General features: G+C 38.2%; 1 protein-coding gene across 12 annotated transcripts in view; it reads right to left on the bottom strand.

The window, feature by feature from the left end:
• PBRM1 (polybromo 1) overlaps positions 1–24,443 on the bottom strand; it is a 62,568-nt gene that overhangs the window by 8,952 nt on the left and 29,173 nt on the right. For 6 of the 12 annotated variants that reach the window (XM_071755686.1, XM_071755678.1, XM_071755680.1 and 3 more), the window contains 13 exons: positions 22,081–22,357; positions 21,011–21,116; positions 19,126–19,768; positions 18,123–18,334; positions 16,796–16,981; positions 15,588–15,745; positions 14,420–14,683; positions 12,916–13,061; positions 12,448–12,605; positions 11,597–11,780; positions 10,198–10,408; positions 6,240–6,441; positions 2,235–2,393 (listed from right to left, as the gene is read on the bottom strand). In XM_071755686.1, the coding sequence (XP_071611787.1) occupies positions 2,235–2,393; positions 6,240–6,441; positions 10,198–10,408; positions 11,597–11,780; positions 12,448–12,605; positions 12,916–13,061; positions 14,420–14,683; positions 15,588–15,745; positions 16,796–16,981; positions 18,123–18,334; positions 19,126–19,768; positions 21,011–21,116; positions 22,081–22,357 (2,906 nt within the window). Of the gene's footprint in view, positions 1–1,987; positions 2,142–2,234; positions 2,394–6,239; positions 6,442–10,197; positions 10,409–11,596; positions 11,781–12,447; positions 12,606–12,915; positions 13,062–14,419; positions 14,684–15,587; positions 15,746–16,795; positions 16,982–18,122; positions 18,335–19,125; positions 19,769–21,010; positions 21,117–22,080; positions 22,358–24,443 lie in introns of those variants that run through there. The other 6 variants (XM_071755684.1, XM_071755682.1, XM_071755683.1 and 3 more) reach the window with 2 other exon arrangements.

The following is a 24,443-nucleotide window of genomic DNA, read 5'->3' as shown; positions in this document are numbered from 1 at the left end:
AGTGAAATCCATATTTCTTTGGGAAAAATGAAAGAAGAAAACCAACAAAAACATCCCTAGAATAAAGGGGCTTTTCACCGTAGCTACTGCCTGATATTTCCAGTGCACCCCAAGCTGCAACCACATCCTCAAGGCATTTACATACACTTCTGAAGCTTGAAAACAAATAAACCAAAATGAGACAAAAACCTCCAATGAAACAAACCCACATTTATCAATAATGAAAGATCATTTCTGCATTTCCAAATAAAATACTCACTCCAAACTTGCCGGATTAATAAAGTCGCCGTCAAATCTCCATGAGAAATCAGTTCTTGTAGCTCATCACCAGGTTTCACGAGCAGCCACTTTCATATCCCATGTGTGAGTTACTGCTTTGATTTTAAACTGATAAACCTGGGTAAGCTATTTCTAGCTCCCACAGATGTGACTTGTGAGGTCTTTCAAATTACCTCTTCTCCCGTTTTTTTTTTTACTACAACATCAGATTAAATAAACTTCTGTAATGCCTAAATTTATAAGAAAGTTGAGTGCTGTGCTCCAAGAGAAATTAATCTCTTGGAAATGAAGGAATCCAGACTAAGAAACATGACCCACGGGCCATAAAGAAGTTCTATGAAATTCTGCAATGGAGAAGTTCTTCGAACTAGGGAAAAGCAATCAAATGATGGAGGGGATGTGAAAGAGGTCTCAACAGAGTAAGATCCCTCTAAGTAAGACTTGTGAAAACTAAAAGATGAAAGACTGTGTTTCTAGAATGAGACACAAAAATAGAAAGAGTTTAAAAAGATTCACTTGATCAGCCACTTCAAGGAAATATTTCAAAATGCCAAAGTGAAGAGACCTGAATGTCTAACCACTTGAAGAAGATGATGGTCTTGTTTTTGAGGAGGCTGCTGCAGGATGTAAGCCAGCATGTGTAGTTTGCAGAATGCACATTCCCAGAAGTTTTAAGAAAGTGTCAGCAGTTATTACTGCCCATCAACACCTACCTCCAAATAATTGGCAAAGTGACTCAATGCCAAAAAACCAAGAACCAAACCAAGAAAACACAACCACGAGAAGATGATGTTTCCACATATTGGAGACTGAAGTTGGTTATTCACAAAAAAGATCAGCACTGGAAAACTCCTTTTTTCCTTAATATATGCACAGATATGTGTAAACATACACATAAACACACACCAACGGCAAACAGTTCAGAGGAAAATTATCAGGAATAAAATGAAAAAACCCAACAAAATTGTGATGAAAAATGCTCCAGGCTGCCAGCTCTACTATATGGCCACAGCCTGGGAGGCAGGAAAGAAAAAGAGAAATGATAAAAGAATAAATGGAATAACTGGAATGCCTTATGGGAAAGTTGTCCCCAAACCTCAAAATAAAAACCATTCAACCATGCATTTTTACCTACTCAGCACTACTTTGACCTTGACTGAAGCAATCTAATTAGGTAATTAGAAATGGGGAAGGAAAACTCCCTATCAGGTGATACTTAATTCATTTTCTCACCAACATATGGCTGATTCCCATACAAGAATCTCCAGTGGACTACACTGTCTTCAGAGCTGACACTGCAAATGCTTACTCTGAGCACACTCCCTCTCAACTCCAGTCAGATTACAACTGGTAACAACCACAACACCAAGCAACTGGGACCTCCTGGAAGAGCTCTCCAAGCTGAGTTCTATCCTAACAATCACCAACATTTTGTATTTGTTTCTGCAAGGGCTCTAGATCTTAGTCTGCTCTACTTATCAGTGTGTAATCCGCAATTCTCTAGAGCTTTTGCTTGGATTTAAGATCTGGTTTGGATTCTGTTTGCCTCTTCCTGACAATAAAAAAAAAATAAATAATTTGCCTCCTACTTTTGCACTTCCACTGACACTGCATGCACTAGAAGAGTATTTAGCTCACTCCATTCCTGCCACAGCAGGGCTAAACATGACCTCTGCAAAGCAGACTGAATAAACATGACTGCACACAAACAGAACAAGACTACTGCACAAGGAGTGTGCATTTTTCTGCATTTTCAACGGGCTACTCACTCCTGGAGCAAGTAACGTGGGACCAGCAGGCTACTGCTGTGGCTACTTATACTCATCACGAAGAAAGACTGAAGAGGCTGAGCTTGTCCTTCCCTAAGAACAAAGTGACCCAAGAGAGTGTTCAGAGTTATGAAGGGGGTTGATATAGTGGATGAGGAAAAAATGGTCATAGCTCCTACGTTTTACCTGCAACGGGTGTCAACTGCTGATTGAGCATTCCCATTGGTGTTGGTGGCGGCACCACCCCCATAAGAGCCCCGACAGGAGTGCCTGCCCGGGGGGAGGAATTCTGCTGCTGTGCTGCTCGCTCTCTCTCCTGCTGCTCAGCAACTTTAGCTGCCCGCTCTGTAAAAGTATTTTAGATTTTCAGTTCTGTTTTGTAACCCAGAATTTCAAAATATTATCTGTTCATTAAAAAGGACTAGTAAAACACTGGCATAGTTTAGTCAAATATAAAGTAGAACGGATGAATTGTTTTATACAGCATATGATTTGATTTCATGTGGCTGCAGCTAAGACTTTTAGAGTACCTTTCATGAAAAATATTCCACAGAGTTTTATCTTTTTCTTAAAAAAGTAAAATAAAATAATAAAATAAAAAATTTAAAAAGTAAAAGAACAAATTTGATAATAACACCAGTGTTACCAACATGAAGCAGCAGTCCAGCACTAGGCTCAGTCTGCACCAGGAAAACATGGCAAAATGTTCCCTCTTTTGACACCACTGGCTCAGCTAAACCAGTTACAGCCAAGGCTGGCAGCTCTCACATTGCTCTACTACCAGCTGCTGTGGGGAATTTTTAAGCACCACGTCTATCAGACGTGCCCCAAAGTAAGATAAAAATAGCAGAGAGCAGTGCCAGCCACTGGCCCATCTATTCTTGGGCTCCCCATGTATTTACTACTGATGCAGCTGAAAAGTGGTGGCAAAGTCGGGAAGCATTTGCAAAGTTTCCCTTGTGTAGATAGGTCCTTAGTGTTTGGAACATAACAAGCAGCAGTTTGATGAATGAAAAATATTTTTCTCTGCCTCCTTCTGTTGTTTTCCCCATTTTGACCCCCTTTGAGGTATTACTTATCTTTTTTTTTTTTTTCCCCTTTTTTTTTTTTTTTTTTCTTTCTGAAGATGTCTAACTCACATTGTGCTGCTCACTGGAGGTCATGTGTGTCCTTTGTACGATGAATCTGGTCATTATCTCAATCAAGTTTCTCACTGTGACTGCAAGAACAAAAGATCTACTGCAGGAGAATCTGACCAGAGGACAATTTGATATCAAGGGAGGGGCAAAGGGTCATGGGAAGAAGAAAGAAAAAAACAAAAAACAACAACTCAAGCAAACAAAGGAGATAAACTGAATGCACACTCAAGGTGCTCTGGGGGCATGCAAGTGGCTGATTTGTTTACTCTGAACATTGTTTCTGATTGACGCAATGAGGAACAACAAAGAATAAATGAATGCAGCAGACATCTCCAGCACATTTTAATAACACTCAAATGCATGGCTAGGAGTTCTCTTGCAGTTGGTGAAAGATGAAAACTGCCATCAAAACAGCAATCAAGGTCCTCTGTCAAACAAAGGCTAAGAAGATGTTCATCAAGGAGATTAAGTTATGCATCCTGCCAACATAACTCCTTTCCTCTAGTTTATGACTTCAAAAGTCTAGCATGCATTTCTCTCCTGTAGAACCTGTTCGTGCAGCTTCTAGCACTACTTTCATACAATGAAAGACCAGTTTCATTTCCAAAGGCATTTCCCTCCTTTTCACTTCTGTCATTTCAGGAAGCAATGACGACGCACAGAAAATCCTAAGTTTACTACAGACATCATGTGTGATCGAGCACAAAACAGACAAGACATTTAAAGGTAGGATCCTGAAGTCGAAAAATGAGATAATCCTCTTCAGAGCAGAGCAAGCATTTGGGGAAGAGATGAAGGAGTTGTTCTGACTCTTACCTACTTTTGGTCAGATAAAAGAAAATGGTCAGACAAAAGCAAAAGTTTTGGAGACTGATGAATGAGAAATTATTGTTAAATGTTGATTTTTATCAGCCTTTTGGGTGCTGAGCTTTGAAGAAGGACTTGATGGAGGACAGTACTTGAACTTCTACCTAGATTCTATCCATGCCGTGACTACCACAGAACTAACAGATGAAACAATGCTGCCAAGGGGAAATGTAGAAGGCATCTAGAAGTTCAGCCTTGAGCATCCTCCTTATTACTCAACACTAAACCCAAATCATTTAGGCCAGGACTTGAGATCATTCAAATAACATTTCCAACACATCTCAAGAGACAGGAAAGAGACTTTCTGCTTTGAACAGAGCTTTTCTTTAAAACAGGCCTTTACCTCAGTCCTTTGCATTATTTTATTCCATTTTGAGAAGTTTTCACAGTGCAGTTTGTCTATAGACATTTCTGATGTAGCCTGTTCTTTGTTCAACTGTTGCTAAAAACACAACTACTGCGCTGCACATACACCAAATGAAATTTTCCGTGTCAAAATGGATCTCAAATGCCAACTACTTTTCACCAGAACATGGAAAGTCACTTTTTCACTGAGGTGTCCAATGACACCTGTTCCCTGCTCCCTGGTGCATGCGAATTTTGACTCACTGCTGTGGAAAGAAAGGAGTTTCTTTCCTCTCATACATGGTAAGCAAACACACTTTGGACACTTCAAAACCCCATCCCAACCCCTCAAAACCAAATAAAATTCTCATTCCGGGCAGACAGCAAGCCAGTGAAACTGCAGCCCAAAACAAAAAAGCATGGGAAAATTTTGAGAAAAGAGGATTAAAATGGAAGCACGTAGGCAATCATTAGCACAGTGGACAGACACTGTCACTACCATTTTGTTACAGCTTTCTTCCTGCAGAAATGCAAGAGATCAGCTGCTCTAAGCTAGGAAGCGAGCATGTGAGAGCCTTCCTGCTGCTTAAGGATTAGGCTGGAAGAAGGGATCTGTCAATAAAAAGCCACCACATGCACCTAGAAGGGAGTAAAAGGAAACTACAATGGGAAAAAAGGAAAGCCATAGTACTTTAACAAAGAAAAAGTATTACCATTTCCCTCTGCAACATCTGCAAAGAATACTTGCACATAGCTGAGTGCTGCTATGTTACTCTCCAGAATTGCAGAGGTACTACTGCAAAGTCAGAAAGGACCAAGACAGCTGAGGGTGGAAAGTGACAGCATGCAAACTTTTAGGTGGAAGATCAAAGCTGCCTTTAAGTTGTCAGTGTGCAGAAAACCTATCCAATTTCATTTTTAAACAGCAAAATTATATATTCATTGGGCAATAACTTTCTAGGGCGTTGAAACTTTTCTAGCAGTATTTCCAAGAAATCCAAAGCAATATTTTATTACAATAAAATTGCAACAGTTGCTTTTAAAAAATGGGCTTTATATTAAAAGTGTTAACACATTATTAACTAGAGGAATAGCTACAGATGGTAAGCCAATGTATGTGGCTTGGGTAAGGACCTGCTGTTAAGGATCATTTGTATTTTATTTTAATCAGATAAAGAAACAAAATGACCAGTATCAGTAGGAAAGAAAGAAAGTAAGAGAAAAAGGTCTAAAGTATTTCATGTCTATGAAATATTCCTAGGCTTACTTCAGGATATGAAATCTCTCAACGAAATCAGTTACAATAGTTGATTAATACTGAGACTGAACAATAGGTCATACTCACAATACCATAACAGATTCTGCATTCTTGATTTTTATTCTACCAAAGCTTTTAAGGACTCTAAGCACTGTTAATCCAAGAACTTTTTCCCACTTCACTATAAGTCTTCTTACCTCTCACTACAGCTCTGAAAAGCTTCTGGTCCAAAATTCCCCCCAGTCTTCCTTTAAAGAAACTTTCACAAACCATTTTTTCAACTGAGTTCCAGCCTACAGGCTTCATTCCCCTTTACTTCTACATTGTCCCCATTTTCTTGATCTTTGTTCATTTAGTTCTTTGTGGCAAAGATATTTAAATTATCAGTAATGCACTACAAAACATAAACATGCTCTTTGCTCCTCTTCTGTCATCTCTCAATATGAACTTCTCTTTAAGGTACGTCCAGAACACAAATATAAATATCTTCTTTTATTAAATCTGCCATCTGAATAACAGTAATGAACGAACAGAGAAAGGTAAGAAAGCAGAAAGGAGTTTAGCATCTTAGTTTTTATTTACCTTCATATTCTGCTTTCTTTGTTGCTTCCAAGTTTCTCCATTCAGTTCCTACAAGCCTGCTGAGCTCTCCAAAGGAGTAGTCTGGGTGCTGAGCTTTAATCACAGCTCTCATCTCGCTGCTAAATAAGATGTACCCACTCATGTTGATCTTCCTTTTTGATCCCTCCTTCTTGGTGCTGCCCTTAACAGACTTGGGAGTGGACTGGGAGAAAAAGCAGTTATGACCACAAGTGCACAAAAGCAGTTTATTGACATACAATATTCAGAGCTGTAAGAACCAGCATTTTAAAATATGCCTGCATTTCTCTTTAACATTTTTGGACAAGGACCATACAACCCTACAGCCCCTAAAGAAAAATTGTTTCTCCTACTGATGCACAACAAGAACATATGCACACACTTGTGAAAATTAAACAGGAAAAAAAAAAAAAGAAACTCACAATGTTCTGATGTTTTTCAACCCTTCCAGACATAATGCCACCTTTATAAAAGAGGCTTCAAAGAATTCTCCATAAGACAACACAGAATGCATACTATTAGCTGAAATCCTTCCAAACTGAATGAGAGAGCTAAGAGAGGCTGAGTAGCAAATAAGTGACTATTTGGAAGGCCATGAGAGTACAAGCCACAGATCTCATCCAATATCCTGTTCAGAAATATTGCCAGCACAAGTTGAGAAAAACATTTTATTTGCTATGGCACATTTTAGGAAAATGCTTCCTCATTTCTTCCTGGGCCTTTGCAACCTCTAACCCCTTGTCTCCATCTTCCAACTCTTCTAATCCATAAGGGCTCTCTATTTTGCCTGCCAGACTGTCCTTTCTTTCTAGTGTTCACCTCACATTACATAAGAAGCTATTTCTCACTGCAAAAGCCAAAGTCCACCTGCACAACAGGTTCACATCACATTCTATATGCCAATAGGTAACAAAAATTCTGCTCCTTTCATTTTTCCCTTAGATAGATGCCCTTGTTGAGAGCTCCTTTGTATCTCCAGCCATCAAAAAAATTAACCTATTCTGACAACTATTGAGATATTGCAGCTGGAACCCCCTTTTCTGAAGGCTCTTTCCACCTGTGCATGTCACAGGAGACCATAATTTACCCATACTCTGTTCAGGAAGGCCCAAAAATGTATCACCATGATACAACTCTCCAAAGGCCTTCTCATATTCTGAACATTATGTATTTCTCACATTTTGAGAAGTGTACTTGTTGCCAAATTCCTGGAAAAATACATGTAACTGTTTTCTTCCTATCCTGAAATTCTGGCCACCTTACTAACTCCTTCCTTCTCCTGACCACTTCGAGTCCTGCATTTCAACACTCTGCCTCAGCTAAAACAAAGCCTCAGTGGTACCAAGACACTTTACAAGTCTTGATCATCAATTTAAGCATGGCAGCTCCTAAACTGAAGTGTATCATTCCAAACTTCACTCTATTAATTTTCAAGTGAAAATCCACCCTTAATGTTTCCATCATGAACCTAAAGCCAACACTTGTCTGTCTGGGAGGAAGTCTTCCAGGTTTGTCTCTAAAATGGAGGAAGAAGAAAACTCCATGGAGGTTGTGGGATGGCACACAGGGCATATACAAACCATCCTGGCTCCTCAGGCAGGCCCATGTTGGCTTGGGGAGTTCTCAATTCAGAAACAGGAAAATCAAATGATGAGTTTGGCCTCTTATATATCTGCACTTACATAGCCACAATTTTCCCAGGTGATTTTGCCTTTATAATGCTTGCAATAGTTTTCATAACAGTAATCTAATGTAAAAGCCATCAGTTTGGAAGGGCAAACAGGCCTTCAAGAAAATGTAAGAATTCTGAATTTGCTTCTTGTATTTTCTGTTTTGTCTGGTTTTTTTATTTCCCAAGCAACCATTTTTAAATGAACAGAATCTTTTCCACTTGAGGCAGGTAGCAAATATGTTAAGAAAAGAAATAAACCAGGATTCCCTTTTATGCCTATTCTCAGCCATATTGCTAATGCAAAAAATATGCAAAAATGAAAGTTCAACATATTTTTCTTTTTTAGGTTCAACTTAGTTCACAACAGACTGCAGCAGGAGAGCAGCATCTATTTTTCAAGCCCCACAATACCATATATTCACTTGTCTTGACTCCTTTTATCCTTAGGTCTAGTAAGAGCTTATTTGTCACCAGAAGAAAACAAAAAGTTTGAAACTTCTGGGGCTTAACGGTTGTTAAATAAAATTCTATGCATTTAAAAGAACATGAAGCAAACACACATGCCTTTTACCTAAAAAGCTTTGTTTTAAAATACACTTTTCACTATGGACATAAATAGAACAGATAATGTGAAGAAGAAAGTTTATTTCTCCACTATATGTTACTTATGTCTCCATCAGACTCAAATTGTACATTGAATGCCAGGTTGGGCATAATATGCCTTTTCTTTCAAAACCAGCAGCATGAGGAACCTGCCAGGGCACTTGTGTATCATCACTCACTTCTTAGCATTCACAAGAGCATGTGTTGCTATTGATTTTTTTCTGTTTTCCTTATTTGTTTTTGGTGGTGTTTTGGTTTGGTTTTTACTACAAGTTCTAGACTTCAGAGTTCACCTCTGCCTAAAAGTATACACACACGTGTTGAATATATCCAACGACCCTGACTTCTCATCAGTTATTCTGTAAACTCTGCAAGATGGTCCTGTTACAAACAATTTAAATAAAATAATGCAACTATCAAACCTGCTTTTTAAAGAGATATTATATATTAGTATTTAAGTAAAACTTCAAGGAAATTTGAGCAAAACACAGCCGTGTAGAAAGACAGAAAGCAAAGGAGATCAACAGAGAGTGAATGCAGCAGAAGGCATTTTGAGGACAGGGAAGCTGTGGATGCCCCTTCCCTAGAATTGTTCAAGACCAGCCTGGATGGGGCTTGGAGCAACCTGGTTGAGTGGGAAGTGTCCCTGCCCATGCAGGGGGATTGGAAATTTAAGGTCCTTTCCAACAAAAACATCTTACAATTCTATGTTGACAATTTTCATGTTCAATGATCCTTATTTAAATTGCTCTTGGCAGATGCCATGCTTAACAATGGTAATATTCTGATTTATAAAAGTTACCATCTCCTTCCTAAAGCGCTATATTAATTGGTTAATGAATGCTGATGACATGCCTTCTAGTTGTAAAACTCTGCAACTTTCACTCAACACATTAAAATTAAGAGCAGAGACACAACCTTGCAGAGGAAAATATATTTGGTGGTTTGCCCAAATGGCAAAAACCACAGTCAGACCAAGCTGAAGCTTTCAGTTTGATCAACTCATGACATCCAAAGACAATTATTTCTGTCTAGAGGTCACATTCTTTCCTCAGCTACCAACGAGGGTGTCATCACAGTCAACTTAATGCAGCAGAAACCCACATTGCTTCTCACACGGGTCTGAAACTCCCTCCTGTTCCCAGCAGGCCATTCCCATCGCCGCTTCAATTCTGGCAGTAGCTTGGATGAGATGAGTCAATTTAATACTGGTTTAATCCACTAGCAAAAAATGTTTCTATCCATTTATCAGCAAATTAATACTACAGCTTCTAGTACACCCAGTTCTTCCAACTTTTTTAACAAGTTCTTATTTCCAGGTGACAGTGGTAACTCAGTACTGAAAAGGTGGCTTTTTCCTTTGAGGATGATGCACAGCAATTCCTAAAAATTTTGCAAAACCATAACATCCAAAATTCTATCTATTCAAAATTTAAGGACCAGGTTAAAAATGGGCACTACATAAACTGAGAATTACAATCAAACCCCTACAATCCAAACTTTTAAAATTTCATATAAAGGGTTGATATTACTGATATTTATTCCACAGATGTGTGAAGTGAAGTATGTATCTGTTCCGTGTGACAAAATGTGAATGTTTGTTTATTTTGCTGGTGAAAGAATGTGGACTATAAAAGTTTAAAGTTTCTCAAGGAAGATCCTTACCTGTGGTGGAGTATAAGGCATTATATCCAAATCACTGGCTAGTGGGGTCTGAAGCTGAGGCATAGAAGGTGTTTCATTCATATCACCTTCCTCTTCTCCCATCTCTTCCATGTCTTCATCGCCTCCTTCCAACTCAGCAAATTTTGCTTCTAGTTGCTGAATCTTTTTTTCCAGTAGTGGAGATGGCTCCTTCTGAGGAACAATGGGTTTTCTGAAAGGTACAGTAGGAAGACAAAAAGCAGATGAGAATAAACTCATTGTTGAGCAACACAGAAACACTGGTGATTCAGGATGCTGCTTGTGCTTCCTCCTTTCAGAACACTGAGCAGAAATCATTCAGTGCCATCATAGAACCATGGAATCATAGAATCATGGAATGGTTTGGGGTTGAAAGGGACCTTAAAATTCATCTAGTCCCAACCCCACCCCTGCATGGGCAGGGACACCTCCCACTAGACCAGGCTGCTACAAGCCCCATCCAACCTGGTATTTAACAATTCCAGGGCTGAAGCAGCCACACCATCCCTGGGCAAGCTATTCCAGTGTCTCACCACCCTTACACTGAAGAATTTCTTCCTGATGTCTAACTTAAATCTCCCCTTTTCCAGTTTAAAACCACTACCTCATGTTCTATCACCACATGCCCTTGTGAAAAGTCCCTCCCCAGCTTTCTTGTAGGCCTCCTTCAGATACAGTGTTTAATTACAGCCACTCACTAAGAAGGATTTATTTTATGAGTTAGAAGGGGATTTAAGTGCATCAATTTTTTCATTTCTGCAACAAAAAGCATTTAACACCGTATCTTCCTTATATTTTAAATTTTCTTAGCTAGAACTTAATATTTTTATTAATAAAAATGTTCACCAACTAGGAAGCTATTTGTTACTCATACTGAGGATTTAAATATTCTGACAACTACCAAGATAATATAACAAACTGATAATGTAACAACTTTAACAGAAGTCAGGAGAAAAAAAAAGAAAACTTCCATTGATATGAAGACTATGAAAAGACTGATGCTATCTGGACTTCTTCCAGTGTGATTAGTCAAAATTCATCTTCTCCTACATCTATGACTGCTGGGACCAGCATTATGTATACTTAGGTCTTGCTTTCCAGGAACTGGCTAAGCATCTGCTGTCCCACAGAAAGTAGAAATAACAATTCCTTATTTTGCTTTGTGTGCCTGTACAGCTTTGCTACACTTTTTGAACTGACCTTATCTTTTGTCCCAGCAGTTTTTGTTCCTTTTACCCTTCCAATTCCCTCCCCCATCCTGCATCAGGGGAGTGCAGGAGTGGTTGGGTGGGGGCTCAGCTGCCAACCAGGGGCAGTCCACCACATTATAGAAGGGTGGCTCACATAACCCCACCCACCCACATTCCCGTTGCATTTTTACCTAAAATAGTATATTTCATCATCTACAACTTTCGCAGAGAGAGAAAACCTCTTCAGCCCTTTGAATTTCTTCATTTGTTTGTCACTTTCATTGTAGCGGCTCTCACAAAGGAAAACGTCGTTTTCAGAGATCTCTGTTGGTCGGCAGGAGAGGAAATCTTTGAAGGACAGCACAGCACACTTCCCTGCAGAGATGAAAGAGCTGGGTAAGAAGGCAGCCACACTTGCAGATGATCTACAGAAAGTGTGAAAACTCAATTTTTTGCCCGTCTTCTAAGACTGGACGATTCCCAGGATTTGGTGGAATTATGGAAAACACACCAATTTATATCCGTGCTAAATAATGCCACTTGTGAGAAACCCAGAAGAAATTAACACAGCTTCTTTTTGAAAGAACAAGAAAACCTGTGAAGTAACAAAACCTCAGGATCACTACTCAGCTACCTACATTTAGCATGACCCCATAACCACAAAACGAAGTACGTAGTAGACACCATCTTCTGCAACAAACTCAATTTCAACCTCCTACTGGACTGACTTTACAGATAACACATACTGGAATAATTTACATTAATAAGTGAGAATAATGGAGTTTTCTGTTTCTTGCTGCAGACAACGTTTACTTTGATATCATAACTGTAATTCCTTTATGGTAAGAAAGATTCTGCATTGGGAAAATTCTCACTACATGCCCACAAGACAGGTATGCACATGAGACATGGTCTGATCAATCTCTCCTCACCTGCTCAATATGAGAAAAAAACATACTTTGGATCAAGCCTACACATAACTATAAATCACTTCAGATTGTATAAGTAAAGAAAGAGAGTGACCATTGTTGTTAATAATTACCCAAAATGCAAGTCATTGGACAGGTCTCCTCCAAGTTACTCAAAAACACTTCCTTCTTGTAGAACATTTTAGTTGGTTCATGTTCAGTTTCTTCAGGATGTATAAAGATTGGACCAAAGAAATAGGCAGCTCCATCTCGCACCCACATCTTTTCAATTCTGGAAAGAAAACCAAACCACTAACATTAAGAAAAGTCCACCCCTCCTAAATGAGACAGCTGGACACAGCAGGTTGTTCAGGAAGACTGCAAATGAAAAGCAAGTACAGAACAGTACTATGAATTCCAACTATATGAGTGTATTACCTTTTTATTAGGCAGATAAACTTCTACCTCAACCTAGTAAGGGTTGTGACTTTTAACTTCCTTCAGAAGACTTTTTTTTCCCCATTCTTTTTTATACTTTTTGAAACAAACTTGTCTGTTGTCCAGGTTACTTTTATAGACAAAAATAAAAAAGTTACACCTACCTTCCCACCCGAGGTCGCACTAACCCATGTGATTTTATGAAGACACAGTCCCCAACCTTAAGCCACATGTCATTGTAGCAGAGCTGTTCAAAGTAATGGCAACCAGGTTCTCCATTGGACATTTCAACTGGAACATCTTCTTTGTCCTGCAGAAGAATACACATTTAGAAACTGGTGGAAGAAGTAAAACCAAGCATAAATACAAACATGCCAGATGCAAGTTAAAGACTGTGCTCTATCTTCATGTTACCAATAATAAGTACACACGAACAGAGCTATACACACAAAAGTGAGAGATCTTGAAATTTAAAAATGAAATAGCAAAGCCAAAGATACTCTCCATGTATGTCACAAACTCTGCTACTTCACTAAGCTGCAACTTTGGCAGAACAGGAATTCCCAGGTCCTTTTTTGTTCTACGTTAACTGGACAAGCCAAGCCTTGTCAGCTTGCTTTGATGGTTTGTTTTAAAGCACAGTAACATGCTTAAGAGCCAAGACCTGAGCATATAGCCAAGTTAATATACACAGAAATTTAATGATTCAGCTCTTATATAGAGTAATACAAGCACTTCGTGTATTATTTACAAATTCATACTATTTGTTCTACTTAATTTCTCAATTTTTAGTCAAAACTCACATTGTGCCTCATTTTACCTTTTAGGCTAGGATTTCAGGAAGCCAGTGAAAACACGGGCATGTTTTCATAAAAACAGAAGGTGAGGAACTAGAAGTCCCTAAAAGTTCTTATTCTCTACATGGAACTTCTTTTGCCATAATGTAAATAAATACAATACTACATACTAAGAGCCTGATGAAAGCTGACAATTCATGTGTGGAGTATTCTGTGCAAGAACTCATTGTAAATTTATTTATTTGATTACTCCAAGTCTATTTTTTATGGCTCTAAATTTATTCTTAGATAAACTTAATTCAATTTAATTTTAATACTTTTTTTATGACCCCAAATACAATAAACCGCTTCACCCAATACATTGGACAGAAATATTCTTGGGCAACTCAACAATAAACCACTCAGTTATCAACCATAAAAAGGACACAAACAACAGAATATTCTGTATTGGTTACTGCTGCCTAGCTACTATTTCACTGAAATACTGCATAACAAAGCATTATCACATTGCCATGAACCAAAATTAAGACTTCTAGTTCTACTGATTCTTTAGGCTTAAGGCAAGTTTTACAGTAGAAATGTAATTTTCTTTTGTAACTTTCTTTTTGTAAAAACCACCAACATCCTAACCCCTTCCTATGATTACAGTAAAGCATTTGTAGCAAAGTTGTAGCAAATATCTACACAGTTTATATTCTGTTTGGTCTATTGATGTTTTGTTTGTATTTATTTGCAAATGTCTGTAATATGATTTATAAAAGAAACATTTATTTATATTTTATTGTGTCTGTGAAACAAGTCCTGAGGGCTCACATTTTGTCATCCTTTATCTGTCACACATAACTGGTATTCCTCTTGCTATTTTACCTACCTTTTCAAGATGGATACTTTCTCCCACCTTACTGTCCTCCAATGTTTCACCATGTTTCTCCTCATCTACTTTGTCTGTATTAGCAAAGACAGAAGCAACACGGACCACAGGCAGGGGCACATCTCGTGGGAAAAATCTTACAGAGCTTACTGGCATAGTCCACAATTTAATCTTTTTAAAAGATTTTGTCTTTGCAGAATAACGTGACTCGCAGACATAGACATCCTCATCTCTGAAGTTTTCAGGACACAACTTAAAATACTCCTGCAGATTGAAGAAAAAATATGACATATTTCAGCAACACACACACAGATTCCTCACAGACACACAGTGAACTCCCTCTCACGCTTCCTGTATTTTTCATGTTTCTAGCACAAACATTTTTAGACTAATAAAGCCTTTCTGCTGAGTTATTTTCTTTCAGTTTGACATCCAAGTTATATTAAAAATTAAAAGCAAACAGAAAGAAATCCTTAGAGAAGCTAAATTCACTAGAGGTGAGAAAACCCAGCTTTCATTTGTTTACAAAAACGATACCTTAAAATGACAAGATCTGCAGCCTAAAACCATATTTACAATATTTTTGTGTTTTGACTTGGAAAGAGGGCATGACCACCAAGTCATAAAAGAGTAACTTCCATGCTCATCAATGTATTACCATGATACTAATCCACATACTCAGCACCTGTAGCATTTTGCTCCACACAAACACACAGCTTTCAGAAAAACCGACTGACTGAGACAGGTTTGTTGCAAACAAGCCAAAAAAACTCAGCGCAAAGATGTGGAGTCAAATGAGACAGAAATTAAAGACTTCATTCTGTCACCAAGCCATTCAAGTCTCCCCCTCTACTAAATCTAAATTTACAGGCTTCTATGGGAACACTTAAAAAGTTACCTGCAATTTCTCTACTATACACTCTGAAAAATCAGTTAGCTAGTTAGCTAACAATCATATAATTCAACAAATCAAACAGCATTGGGAAATACCATCACTTGGGTGAACTAGATATCTCATTAATTAAATGAAGAATATAAAGAGTACAAAGGAGCAAATAATTGTATTTATGTACTAGAAAAAAGTGTCTGTTAGAATGCCTACAGTTCTTCAACAAAATAGGAGAGAACGTATTATTTGCTTAACAAATTAGTCTGAATAGTTTCTCACCTTGACAAACATGACCACACATTTGCCTAAAATTTTGCTAACAGGAACCTTATTGTAATAGTCACTTTTGAAAACTTCTTTCTCCAAGAATTTTCGTGTTGCAAGATGAAAGGTTTCATTTGGTCGATAAAACCAACAGCCGTAGAGCCATTTCTCTCCTTTAAAGAATAGAAACACCAACAAAGAGAATGGAGAAAGAAAGAGAAAAATATTGAAAATGTCGTATTCTACAGTGCACGAGCAAGAAAAAACAACTGCAGATTGAGTGAGTAATCAAATAGCCAAGTAGTAATTTATACTGACAGTAAACTGTTTTAAAACAGGACAAGATTGCTCGACTGTTTCAGTCGAGGAAAACTGGGTTGCTTAAAAAGCCTGACAAACCCCAGTAAAATCTGACTCAGCAAAACAAAGGGGAAATCTGCTCTTATTTATAAACCTTGACTTTCAGGCCCTGAGATGGCTTCATAGGTTACACAACAATCACCTGATTGTTTGAAGAACCTTGGATAACTGGGTTTTCAAGTTTTTTAAGAACTACTCCATGTGACACTGTGACAAATTCAAATTGTTAACAATTATCTATAAAGAAGTCACCTATGTATGCATATATGTACTATGTTTTTAAATCAAAGAAAATCTGTATTCTGTAGACTGGAATAAACACTGCCATTCACTTTCTCCATCACAGACAAATGAACATAAGAAATGTCCAACTGGCTAATGGTGCATCTGCCCAAACATCCTGCATCCAACTGAGTGATCAGGACAGGCTATTAGGAGAAAACATTTGATCTTGGCCCTTCTCTGTAACTTATTCCACTCCCCCTACAGTCAATGCATTAGAATTTTTAGAAAACTGCTCTCTTTATCTGGATATTATTTGCTGATTATTCCCTTAATTTTTTGGTTTGGATCTGTGGTATGTGGACTTGTTTCACTGATTCTTGGACCTGCTGATGCAATTTATCTCCTGGGGAAGCCATAAGGCTCACTACCTACTGTATTAAAAAGCCATGTGCTAATCCAAGAACTTCATGTTTATAATATTCTTCAGAACAAAGCAACTCGAAAACAAGAAAAGTACTCACCAGTCCACACATACTCTGCAAAGAAAACAAGTAACATCTATGCAGAAAAAGCTCAAACTGGAAGTTTTAAAGGAGAAGTTTCTCTACATTGGTTTCCTATAGCAAAGACATCCTTACCAGCTGAGTCCTCCCACAGCCTCTCAATACAGACTATGTGAGGCTGCAAGTTGGCTTCAGCAGGCTCCACGTACACGTAGTCTCCTACATGGTACATGCTGTTCCTGAAGCTGCAGTCCTGGCTGTAGGTCCGATGCAAGCTTGACAGCCCAGCTGATCCAGAAGAGTCTTCACTCTTTTCAGCTTCTTATTTCAGGAAGGGAAAAATAGATGTCAGCAATGCCATGTTTCCCAGTTACCAAGATTGCTAATGTCAATGCCTCCACCCTTTGCTGAGTGCAGAAGTGCCATGGGATAACTGATGTGTCCCTGTCACTGACTTCCAGCATGAAGGAAGGTGTAAGTGTGTTTTGTGCTGTCACCTTGCTGCTACAGGTGATGCTGAAGGTTGGGTTTCCCTTCCTCAGCTGAATTTTATTGAGCTCTCCCAGGGAGTGAAGAAGAACTCAGTGACAGCACTGAGCTCAGAAGCTTTCAGAAAGGCATGTTTTGCTTTCTTTGGTGTTTTTAGCTCTCAAAGGAAGACAGAGAAAGGGCATCCCAGCTGTTGTCCCTTTATAACACTGAGCCTGGATGAAGCAAGCAGACTTGACTAATGCTGACGTTACTGTTACATGGGAATATAAACCATGTTAGAAAGACAAGTCAAGGGCAAAGAGCTAACAGCTCTGCTCCCATCTGCAGAAAGGAGTAATTAGAAAGCTTTATTAATTCCTCTGGACAAGCTCCACAACAGTTATATGGACAGAACAGTCAGGAACTGTGAAACACAGATGATCTTCACAGGAGGTCTCTTGCACCTCAAAGCAGTGCAGGCCCATTCCTCTTCACACTCACAGTGGCCAAGTAAGAAATGCAAAAGGCTTTCTTAGAGACCATTTCTTCAGCAGTGCTAAAAGCATGATCATAGATAACACCATCAGCACCTCATGAAACCAGTATTTGTCAAAAAGGAAATGACTGAAGGGTCAATTGCAAAAGTCATTGCTGAGTTTATTATTAGCAGAAAGCTACATTAAAAAAACCTGTTCTTCTATAATATATTTGAAATAAGCCTACTGGTTCCCCAAAGTAACCTGATTAAAGAGTTTACTATATGCTTAGTACCTACCTACATTTCTCTTTTTTTAAACCTGTTTGCTACGGCTGACAAGGATCAAAATATAAGAAATATCTCATAACTTTAAAATACAAGACCCTTGGTGGACAACCAGATTATAAAGGTCCTTTCAGGAGGCGATGCTGCAGCAACAGCAGAGCACACATTATATGCATAGGTACATTTTCCAGTTAATACATTTAAAATTAATGAAAATAACATAACTACCTCTCTTCTCCTCCTCTCTTTTGAGTTTATCCTCCTCTATTTCTTTGGGCAGCTTTTCCTTCTTTTCCTTTTCTACATCGTTGTGAAGATGCTTGGTGGTATAGCTGAGAGCAGGTGACAAAAGGATCTCTCCATTCTTACAAAGTTCATCTCGAATTTTAATAAAGAACTGCTGAAGTTCAACTGCATCCTCATAAATCTCTGAATCAGTCCTGTACAAAAATATATACAACAGGGCAAAGCCATAGTTTTTGCAGAGTCAAACAGGAGTCTAAACACACATCAATCACCACACTTAGTGATAAATCTAAAGCTTCACTCTACCAAGAGATTTCTGGGCTTACTCATAAGAAGTCATCCCCCACTTCCTAGTCTGCAGTCAGTTTCTATTACAGTTTACCTAAAACAGTACTTTCATATACATTAGTGCTGAAATACCAGAAAAATTAAATGTAACTTATTGCAACCTAAACTACTTGCCACTGAGCCTCTACAGTCTGTTAACTTCTGAAAACTTAAGTTCTAATATTGTGTTTTACATCCCCCTTCTTCAGAGTCAAGATTTCACCTGCACATCCCCAAGTGCTCTACCTAATTCAAGTCAAACTGCAAAAAGTTGCAAGTGTTCCCAATCTTTGCAAAATATTACAATAACTCATAGAAATGTGAGAACTCAAAGAGTAATCCACTAGTCGAGCAGTCAGCAAACAGCTCCTCCTCTTAATTTTTTAAATTTGAAAGTTAGCATAAACCTGGTTTTCATGAGTTGTGCCTTTGGAAGATTAAATTATCTCATGGCAGAAAACTAATTTTTTCCTTATTTTCAAGGACTTCACTGAAGACTTGATGGAGGTTTTGTGATTTACTTTTCTAAACATCCATACAAGGAAAGCAAATACCTTAAAAAACCAACAAACAAAAAACCAACAGCTTTTGCCTAACACTAACATGCAACACTCATGTGAAAAGACAAAGTACACCTGGAAAATATGGCTTCACTCACCTGTTCATTCTCCTTGCCCTCTCCAGCACCTCAAACATATTTTCCTGGAACAAGTCCAATCTTCTGTAACGATTATTTTCAACATTTTTTCGGATAATATCAAAAGTCAGTGGAGGCTTATTTGGGAAGCTGGGATCAACAGCAGGAATCTCTGCTAAGGAGTCACTGTAGCATCTGCCCTCATCATCCTGGTGGCTCATAACAGATACAAAAAGGTTATGAATAAGTTCCTGAATTAGCAAGGTGACATTGGGCACATGGGAATCCTCATCTCCTTCTATTTCTCTCCGAGTTTCAAGCAAAACTTTGTGCAGGACCAGAGCATCTTTATAAATCAAGGATTCTGGCTCGTTGTATGTACAAGCATTGTTGAACATCATCACAAAGTCCTCTACCATGGAATCAATATCCTGGTATTTATTTGCCATCATATGACTTCTGATCTTTTCCATGTCAACGGGCTTTTTAATGGTTACATAGTAGTCAGGAAGTTCAGACCGAGATGGCAGCCTCAGGAAGATGGCGCTCAGCCGCCTGCCCCGCTTATCCGTGTAATTCTTAACTGCTTCATACACCTCATTCAGCTTCTGCTGCATTGGAGTCATGTATTTCGATTTTTTAGGAGAAATGCCACTTTTTCTACCTAAGCAGACAAAAATAGAAAGAAAACAAACAAACAAACAAACAAACAGTCATTACAAAAAGAGTTTGCACACTTGTCCATCCCCTGTCCGTAGGAGAATTGCTTATTGAAGAACCACTTCATGGTATAAGCAGAAAATCCCAAGTTGCTTCTTCCTTTTTTTTCATAACTGTATTAATCTATTTTTTAAATATTATTTTTGGCACAGAGTCCTATGTTCTTATATGGTCCACCTGGTGAAGGTCTCCAGACTTCAGCATGGAAAACATCTTCCCCTACCTCCTGTTAGTAATAACTCTTCCAAATTCATTTTGGTCTTACTAGCTCTACATTGATGTCTTTCTTCAACAGTTACAATTCCAGTCATCACAGGCTGTTTTCTATTACACATCCTAAATATTATCAGATTCCTTTATGACAGGTTTATAACAAATCAGAGAGGATTACTACAGGTAAAATGTAAAATAAGCCCTCCCATGGGATTTTCAATCAGATTAGCTTTACTTTTTGGTTAATTCAGGATCTCTGTTACTGTACTGCATGGTCTCTGCCTGGGAATTCTCTCCTACCTGTACCTAACCTAAGAGCTGCACATTTCTATTTTCAAGAAGGCTGTGTGAAGTTATTTTCTTTAAACTTTTCTGTGCAATTTTATCCATCTCAGTTTGCTAAATTCTGAACACATATTAAGGGGACATAAGACCTGAGTGGTAGCAAACAGTTTGTAAGGGCAACAGCTGCAGGAGCCAACATGGCTGGAAATTTTGCTTCTGTGATTTTTAAGGCTTTCAATAGTTTTCCAAATAAAGCTCACATTTATCATTCTGTAGAAACCCCAGAGATTTGACCAGGGAAATTAAGACCTTTATTTAATTTGAGAAGAAACTTACTTGTAAGCAATTCCAATAGCATATATTAAGTTTTTAAATTGTTATTGAGCACACAGTGCAGCATCTGATATTTAGATAACACAACAAAATGTCAGTGATTCCAAACATTCCTAGGTTTTATTCATTCCAAGTTACTTTTCTTAGACATCACTATATGCAACAACTACATTATATTATAAACACATACAAACACATCATTGCTGTAATGATTTTGAAAATATAATTCTATTTTGCATATCAATGTAAATTTGCATATCATGTCTTATAATCCAAAAGGAAGATCTGTTAATCTGTATTGTTGGGTTTTCATAAATGTTGAAATGAGGCACAGCAATGTATGAGGTTGCCTTACTTAGCTTTAGTTTAGGGGATGCAACATCATCATCTTCAGCTAGGGGTCCCAGTTCTTTCCTTTTTTCTTTAAGGATCTTTTCCAGCATATGGGCATCATTGTATACCTATTAATCAGTAAAGTAATCAAAAAACAAACCAAGGTTTACTGTGTTTTGACTAGTTTAGAACTAGCCCCCAAGAAACATTTAAATGTTATTTTGAAAAAGCTGAATGCAAAATCAAATACTCAATTAAAAAGAAGGGCTTATTTCTCAGATGTACACGTTCAATAGACTTATACAGGTGAGCAGAACCGTTGAACACCAGGGAGAGAAAAAAACTTGAATAAATTATCCAGCTTCACTGCATTTCTAGTTTTAAGACTACAAAATGGCAAGGGCAGTTGTTTTATGCAAAGTCCTCATCAAATTATTCTGCTGAGCAATTAATTATCTCTTGAATTATTGAGATTCCATCAAGGTACACAGGACTGAAACAGTCCTCCTGGTACTTCAAATTCAACCCCACTGAATGCAACCTCATCATAAAGTCCTGCACAGTAGCTGACCAAATTCCTCTTCAGAAAGAGCTTGAGGTTTCTTGCCACCAACTCTTCATGATGTTGTGACATCATGCTTGCTGGCTGAGACACATCACAATATAGAAATGTCCTACAGTATATTTGTAAGTGATAAAGATATTCCTTTCAGACTCTGTTTGCTAGACAAAGCAAGCCAGGTTTTTTAGTTTGACCTCCCACACTCTACACTTCCATGAAAACAAAGCTGGTTCCTTTCCAATTAAGGCATCCCTTTCTCAGAGGTTCTGAGCTCCAAATCACATGGTGATGACTGTAACCATGTAACTATCTTCATGTGATTAAATGAGGATGAATAATGAGAATTCAGAAACTAGCTTATTTTCTTAAAATATGCTAGGAAACAATTCTTTGTAGTGGAGGAACAAGTGTGGCTAACAAGAAAGAAAAGTCTTACTTCTGTTTCAGTTCAATAAACAATTGTCAAAAATAATGTGAATAACAGTCAAAGTTAAAACCATCCTAACATAACTGATACACCAAAACTGTACCTGGGAACCTTCCTCATTATAATGCCTTGCATTTCGGAACATGAGCTTCATGTCCTCAATCATTCCTTCTTCCCCTGCGTATTTATCATTGCGGATGTTGTGCTCGATCATTTTCAAGTCCATTGGCTCCAAGATAATTTTATAATAGTCTGGATAGTCCTTTTTGGATGGCTTAACCATAAAGAGATCACAGAGCCTTCTGCCTGTGCCTGGTTCTCGAGCTTCCAGTACTGCATTGTATAAGATCTTCATCCGTTGCTTTCGTATATTCTTTTTACTGTTAAGGAGAAGAACAAAAAGGGAAAGAATAAATGTTAGGGGCTCTTTTCCCCTGTTCCAACACTAACATCAAAACTACATTATCCTCTACCATGAGAAAACAACCACAACTACCTGTACACACTAGAAGTTCAACATTAAGACTACTAGAAACACAGGCCCTTTTGCAAATAGTGTCAGCATCATAACCAACAGTCTGCTAAATAAACAGGAAATCAACATTAACATATGATTTTTCTCTCATTCACATTGCACTCAAGTGTCCTACATAATAAAATTAATAAATAGTTCTGAAAAGTAACACAGTCAAAAGGAGCTACATAGAGAACAGAACTGAAGACCTACAGATACAGTCTGAAGAGGGAAAAACCCCTCAGCCAGTATCTTCATAACTACCTCTGCTGAATACACACACTGTCAAAGACCTGAGCTCTTTACCTCAGAGTAATTCTGTATCTTCTTCAGTACCAATACAGGAAAAATAAGGAAATCAAAATGTAGTAGAAAGAAGAGTCTGAATTGCTTAAATGTGTCAACCACAGTCAAATGAAGTTACAAGTCCATAAATCTCATCAAAACTGCAAACCCAGGTAGAAAACAGCCATGCACACAGAATCACAGAATAGTAAGAGGTTGGAAGGCACCTCTGAGGATCATCTAGTCCAACCCTCCTGCTAGACCAGGATCCCCCAGGAGCTGGTTTGACAGGAATAACCTATGCAGGTCCTGAATGTCTCCAGGTTTGGACACTCCACAACCTCCCTGCGCAATCTATCCCAGTGTTGTGTTACCCTCAGAGCGAAGAAGTATTTTCTCATATTTAATTTAAATCTCTTGTGTGCAACATACAAGCTATCACTGTAAACTTTACAGTCATCCCATGTGCCACAGCTTATCAGGAACACAGCTGTGCACTCCACTCCCTGTGCATATACTCTATGATCCATAAGCAAACCAGATAAGGGAGAGGGAAGCTTATGTTAATCATACAGAACCTCAGCTCAGATACCATGGCACTCTCAGAAACACTCTCTACAAAGCACCTTTAAATCATCTTCCTACCTGCAATCTCTGTGAGGCTTAATCAAATAGTTATCACTTTGACTGTATTATTTGTAAAGACAACTATCTTCATTTGCAGAATGCACAAAACATCACTGTACAACTGGCTAGGAACCAAACGGCATCACAGATTTTTCTCCTGCCTTTAAAATGTATCTGATCCAGCACTGCCTCCTGCCTCAGACACCTCTTGCTTCTTGGTGAAGTCAGCAAAATAGCTAATAAAAATGTCATAGCCTGTGACAAAATTAAATATGTATCTTCTACAGGTTTAAAACTTTTTTCTGTGTTATCTTCACTGCTGCAAAGTGAACATTAGTGGTTCACCCTAGCAGATAAGCAATGCCAGCACAGACACATGCTTCTGACTTCCACACTTTAGCATGCTTCCAAGTTTAACAGCATTCAATGAATGTAGGTAAAGCAAAACCAAAGCAGAAATGTTAAAAGGACTGGCAATATGCAGTTGATACATAAAAGGGGACATTCAAACAATTTTATTCTCTGTCACTATTATTTTCCCAAATGGATGAATTTTGCTGGCTTAATAGTTGGTTTTTTTTTTTCCAGCAACAGTTTGGAATTCCTTTCAGTGCTTCATTTCAGCTACAAGCAGCATTTACAATCTTTTTTTACTTCCTATCCCTCAGCAGGTGAAACTGGTAACAAGTGTTGAACTGACAGCATCAAAAGCGTTTTTTAACTTCTGTTCAGGCATTAATAAAATTATTTTGATTTCCTTTATCTATGATTGCAATATTTTATCTCTTATTGCTCTCAGATGGCAAAGCATGACAGATTATTTCTTTGAAGCATTTCAGTATTCTCCTGAGCAAGGTGATCAAAAGCAACACGGGATTAAAAGGACACTGACTAGCTTGGTTAGGTTAGCAGTTCTCTTTGAATCTTATGATCACAAACGTAGCAATTTTTGCACTTAGTTCCTTCCTGATCTTCATTTGTTACTGTGGACTATCTTACAGTTCTGCTGCTTTTCTTTTTCCTGGCATCCCTAAACTGCA

Source organism: Heliangelus exortis, chromosome 12 (genome assembly GCF_036169615.1).
Source record: "Heliangelus exortis chromosome 12, bHelExo1.hap1, whole genome shotgun sequence".
Lineage (NCBI taxonomy): Eukaryota > Metazoa > Chordata > Aves > Apodiformes > Trochilidae > Heliangelus > Heliangelus exortis.
The sequence above is the reverse complement of the archived record's forward strand: the minus strand, read 5'-3'. Positions and strand labels throughout refer to the sequence as shown.